General features: G+C 39.1%; 1 protein-coding gene across 1 annotated transcript in view; it reads right to left on the minus strand.

Annotated features, from left to right (window-relative positions):
• The window catches only part of tshz2 (teashirt zinc finger homeobox 2), a 56117-nt gene extending 50156 nt beyond the window's left edge, over positions 1-5961 (minus strand). Inside the window, exon 1 of the mRNA XM_084099299.1 lies at positions 5453-5961. Coding sequence (XP_083955425.1) covers positions 5453-5492 — 40 coding nt within the window. The 5' untranslated portion in view covers positions 5493-5961. The remainder of the gene's footprint in view (positions 1-5452) is intronic.
• Positions 5962-6206: the final 245 nt, after the last annotated feature.

The raw sequence follows: 6206 nt of genomic DNA on the forward strand, positions 1-6206 counted from the left end.
CGCAGACCGGGTACAAAATGCCATTTTGTAATTTCTTTTATACTCGGATGTCTGGCAGGAGTAATGAGTTTTAGCCCGAGAGCAATAAAGTCTCTCCATAACCTCATCATTGTTGTGTTTAATGAAGAAAAAAGCAATAGAAATAGCTTTTTGCGGAGATGATCACGTAAAAACATTATCCTCCTCGATTGTCCCGCTGGCGTATCAAATTGTGTCATTTGCCTGGAAACTGGTGCAGGTCTCGGAGGGAAGGCAAGGTGAACGCGCGGTTGCGGCTGCGGGGGAACGAGGCGACGTGGTGCACGGGTCCAATCAGGATGCGGGCTTCCCCCCCCCCGCCTCTTCTAAGGAGTGAAAGGGGAGCGGAGTAGAGCTCCGGGGCACGGGAGGCTTCTCCTCTCTCACCTACACACAGCACCGCCCTGTCTGACTCCACGAGCAAAGCCTCACACACTCCACCTGCCACCGCCGCGGCATATCATGACATCACCGCCGCGGAGACAGGGTAAACGTTGCTGTGGTTTAACTGTTACAGTCATATAAACAAACACTGGGGTATTAGTATGATACGGGACACAAAGAAATAGCAAATACTGGAAAGACAGCTACATATTAACGGTGTGGCCTCGAACACTCCTTTCCAGTTAATGATATTATTTAACAAATTTTACAGGTTATGACAAGTTTGAATTTTATATGTTTATAAAACATCGGTGGTGGTTGAGGAGATTCCCCCTTCCATGTAAAGCGCTTTGAGTGTTGAGAAAAGCGCTATATAAATGTAATAAATTATTATTATTTATAACACAGGATATATATATTCATATAATATTTATTTAAAATTGACCAAAACAGATGGCTACATGATAACGGTATGGCCTCTCACACTCATTATTATTAAACAACCATATTTTACAGGCTATAACAAGCTTGAATAAAAAAGAAAAATGTGATTATCATGATCATAACATCATGTTTGAGCATTTTGTATCAAATTCAAGCAGAAGCTGAATACCGAATATGTATCATTCACTTTCATTTGATTCAGTGCTGGGCCGTCTCTACCTGGACAAGACTATGAACAATTGCCTCGATCCACCAATGTTTCCAGAACAAACCACTTAAGAAGACTTTAGGCTAGCCAATTCCCAGAAGCCCCTGTCACTCACTTATTGGCACTGCAACACTTAATGCCTTTGTCTGTACTCCAATTTATCTTGTTAACAACAAATTGGGCTAACAGTTTGAAGCACGGGCTATTCAAAAACTGATTAGAAACATAATCCAGCGAGAAATATCGTTGGAAAACTCATGCACTGCTCGCTAATAACCCCTGTACGTTCATATTTTTTTGCAGACTGGGCTGGGTGATACAGTGACTAGTATTTGTTCTGAAAGGGCGTAAAAGAGTGATTTTCTTCAATCATAGAAACCATAATTTTGACAAAACAAACATTGTTGCCAACAAGCAGATTCAAAATGCTTGATCAAAAATCTAGTCATCGATAATCAAGGCATGTTTACTGCACTAGCATTACTGCATTATTTTCTTTTATATGCACCAATATATATGCATACTAAAAATTAATATTTGTCAACCCATTCTTTAAAAATGCTTATGACTGATTTTTGAGTGACGCAAACAAATAAATGAACGTGAGTCAGATTGAATCAAAGAATCAATTCTTTGAACCGATTCACAAAAATGAATCAAACTAACCAACTCAAATGCTACTGATATTTAAATTAGACGCTACTAAATCATCATTAAAACAACGCTCGCATAATCACAAAACTAATCTAACCACACAATCTTTAGGAAGCTTAATGACCAAATAAAAGAACATTAAATCATCATAACATTCATTATGCTGCTAAATTTTAGATGTCCAGCAAAATAATCACGAATACATTAACATTCAGTAATACTTAGAATATTATCAGTATAATCACCATGAATTATCTATCTATCTATGTCTGTCTATACGGTATATATATATATATATATATACATATACACACACACACAGTTCAGTTCGTTATAATGGCAAAATGTATCATCTTTAACATTCTGATTTCAAACACTGTACATCTATCTGACCTTCCAGTGACCGCTAACTCAAGTCACACAACAAATATTAATTGTGCAACCCTGCAGGGATGCGTCCTTTCTCTAAATGACCACATTTCACAGCAAAAAAAGGATAACCGTGCCTGCCACCACATAACGAAGTGAACGCCATTTTATACCCAGAACCCAGTAGATCTTAAAAAGACTGTACGAAAAATGGAAAAGGGGGGCGGAGTAAAAAAAAAAAAAAAAATTCATTCCTTGCATCTTCTCTGGTCTTATTTTAATACCTCTCCCTCTCCTTGTTCACCCCTCCACACATCATTAAACATATTATTATAACATGACTGTCAGCTTGCGTCTCTCTCGCCGCTCCATTCTTGCTCTGCCAGGTAATCAATTTGTCGTCACTCTCTGTAACCCCAGTAAAGTCATCAAGGGAAATGAGTTACAGCTGCAAAAAGCCTTCAAGAATATAGGTGGGGGTTTGAGGGGTGGGGGGGTCAGGAGGGGGGGGGGAGAGAAATGACAACACGGGCCTGGAATATTCTGCCGCTGATAGCACATCCCAGGTCTCGAAGATGAAATATTAATGCACAATTTGTTTATCTGCGGGCCCACATCTCTCCTGCCGCCGAGCTGTTAATTTTCTATCTGCGCAGACAACAGATCAGTCAGTCATGAACTCTTCATAGCCATTACCGGGAGACATTTTGATTAAGTATTCCTAATGTAGTGGATAGGAAAGAATGAAAACACTCTGCCTGCCAACTTTTGATTGACCATTAAGCCACTGATGAATGTGCCTGTCAAAGAGGAGACAATTACCTCAACAATGAAGAAACTCTTCTGGAAGGCTTATTTCTCCATAGGGCTGACACATTTACCAGATTACAGGCGAGCAGGCCCAGAGCGTGTAAAGGGATCGCTTAGGAATCTTCGCAAAAGTTCACCCAATAATTGCGCCGCTTTTGTTAGAGGGAAAGGGCTTTTAGAGAGAGCGACGAATGTGTGTGCGCGAGGGAAAGTGACAGACAAAGTAAAAACGAGGAAGAAGGGACTTAGCGTCTTCAGGAGGTTTTAAGATCCGCCATTGCTGGCAGAGTGTGATGACCATCTGTGGGGTTTGTCTACTGTTATTATAAAGAGTGATCATCCTTCCACCTCGCAAAGAGTCCAGAGCATCTGGCGTCGATGTACGCAAAAACAATAACCTGCGGTACGCACTTTCGAAAGCAGAGTTTGGCTCCTTACAATCTTGCCATCGTCATTGAAAATGCTGCAACTAATGGGATTTGTCTAGAAAGACAATCAAATGACAGATTCATGCTTTAACCTGTGGCGTACGGGCTGTAATACAAATGAAATATTTTGATCAGAATACAAATCTGATACATTTTATTCAATTTAAAAACATATATAAAAAAAAAAAAATGCATTATTAATAATAAACTACTGCACATTAGTAGTTAAATAGTTAAAAAGCCTAACATTTTATGGGTAAAAAAATGATGGAAACTATTTTTGGAAAATGTTTAAGGGAGCATCATCAACTTTGTGTTGTAAAGTCGTTTAATAATCCGAACAGCCACCACCTGAGGTCGTGGGAAGGCTAACAAAGAACCGGTGATAAATGGATCTATTAGAAATGAATCTATCAATAAATCCAAGGTGACATGAGATCAATCATATAACAAATAAAAGCCAAAGGGGAAAAGAAAAAAAAGAAAATGTTTCAGTGAAAAGCCTTCTGGTATACAGCCAGTTGCGTTGCTGTGCATGAGAAGATTCTGGCTGTGTTTCAAAACCTAGTGAGTTGCCTACGTTTGTATCATTGATCATTATTTTCCTGTTTATTGCTGTGAAGCTGCTTTGAAATAATCTGTATTGTATTTAGCACTATATAAATAAAGGTGACTTGACTTGACCGCATGTTTTTGGACACCACAGGCACTTTATATACATTATTCAAAATGATGCACGCACATGGTACCTAGGTAGGGAGCTCATAAGGATTTGACACACAGCCTAAGAAAGAAAGTGTATTGTCAACACTGCTAAGGAAGCAAAATGAAAGAACATTCATTGTTTCGGCTAAACTAAAGATGCTTCTTGATTATTTTTGCCTAGACAGCATCACTGGCATCATTATGAACATTATTCAAAATGATGACCTCAAAAATGCTGTCTAGTTAGTTCACAAGACAGTCTACTGGCAACATTGGTACACAATTAACAAGTTAAAAGCAAAATAGCAGGGCTAATCTCATCATGTTACTGAAACATAAATAAAAGATGTAATCTAAACGGCTTTATTCTTGTGTGTTTCGCGCTCTGGAGCGCGCGTCCGCGTGTGTGTGCGTGCCTGAACTCCGTTTGTGTCTGTGTGAGTGTGTGTGTGTGAGTCCGTTTGTCTATGAGATATTATGGGTTCATAGGAAGTTCAACCGATATTCGGATCCAAAGCAGCACATCTAGGCTATCCAAATCATTCTGCATTTCCTCTCAGTGTATTTACAGAAACGCGTCACGCTTCGGTTCCCAACAAAATCTGGCTAAAGTTTGAACTTTAAAACTTTGACGTCCAAAACAACTACATAACGTGTAAATAAATACAATCACACTAGTTTACAATTAAAATAAGGTTCATTTCACTTCATTAGCCTATGTGAACAGCATGCCACTGACAAAAGCAATTAACTTAGAAATAGGCCAAGAAGTGAGCCTTGCTTAAACTCTAATTCACTTCGATTATATATGCAAACACATTAGGCTACTTAAAAAGCGAAACAGCATGTGTAGCCTATATATAAATAGGCTACTTGTTTTAAGAGAAAATCTGAAAATATAAAGTTAACTTATATATATATATATATTTTTAAGAATATTTATTTATTTTTATTCAGAAACGAGACGAAAATAATGATTAAGACCATTTCCCCCACAACGTCTAACAGACGTTACAGGGGTTACACAAGGTTCACTACTCGGTCCGTTTATAATGCTAAACAACGTTACGATTTTCAAGCATTCCGTTCTCTAGTCTAGATGATGTCAAACGAACGATGTTTACATTCTAAACACGCGTGTTTACGTTTATTTAAACGTGAAATAGTTCGTTGGACTTGAAAGTTTAAAAACTTTCGTCGGATTTTCCCGGGAACCGAAGCGTAAGCTTTTGCAGTGTATCAAAGCATCATTCTCTGATATTAACCATCCTCTTTCTAAGACAGCGGTATCACTTTCATCATACTGTTTCACAAGATAAAAAGAGGTCTGTTCAGATACAAATTCGTACGCTCGTGCGACTTAAAACGCGGATGAATTGCAATATTCATGTCGGGATGAATGTGAAATGATAGGTGTCAATTTGAATCTTACCCGCAGCCCTTTTGGGTGCTTGCTGTTTCCTCCTTGGCATGTTCAACTCTCTTTAGTTCACGTACAGTGAAACTGAGCCCAGGTGAAATTCTGTAAAAGCGCTCTGATATAGTCCATACACACGCAATAGCGACTCTCTAATGCACTTCAGTTCCGTACAATCCAGTTTTTCAGAAACGCTGTCCAGAAATCAGGTGTCTCTATTTCAATATACCTCTCCTTCCTAGATAGACAGATCTATGGCGGATTGTTTTGCTTTCCTTTTTTCCCGTCTCTTCTTCTTCTTTTCTTTTTGTGTTTCCCAAGCCAAAAGGACAAACGCTGTCAATCGCTTAGACTCCCGGTCTCGTATGAAACGTAGTAGGAAAAGGGCAGAAAAAAATAGTGTATATCACACACACACGGCGATGCCAGCAGCAAACATCGATCCATAGAACAAACTGAACATTAAAAACTCCTCCTCCTCCTCCTCCTCCTCTGGACTTGATGATGGCAGCGAGACATTTGTTACACTAGATAACCACGAGTTTATTAAAGAGACAGGGGCCGGAGAAAACATGAGACAGCCCACAAGACCAGCCTCATACTGTCTCTCTGCTGCTTTAGGCTTGAGTTTACAGAGATGCTGGGAACTGAGCGCGTGAAGCAATGAATGCTTCACTGTAATGACACACTGCAGAGTAATAATAAATAACATGCGTGCAATATGTAATTATTTTTAGTAGCTGCCAGAAATGAGATATAATTGCCATTG

The sequence above is a fragment of the Abramis brama genome, assembly GCF_963993115.1.
Source record: "Abramis brama genome assembly, chromosome: 22".
NCBI classification, from domain to species: domain Eukaryota; kingdom Metazoa; phylum Chordata; class Actinopteri; order Cypriniformes; family Leuciscidae; genus Abramis; species Abramis brama.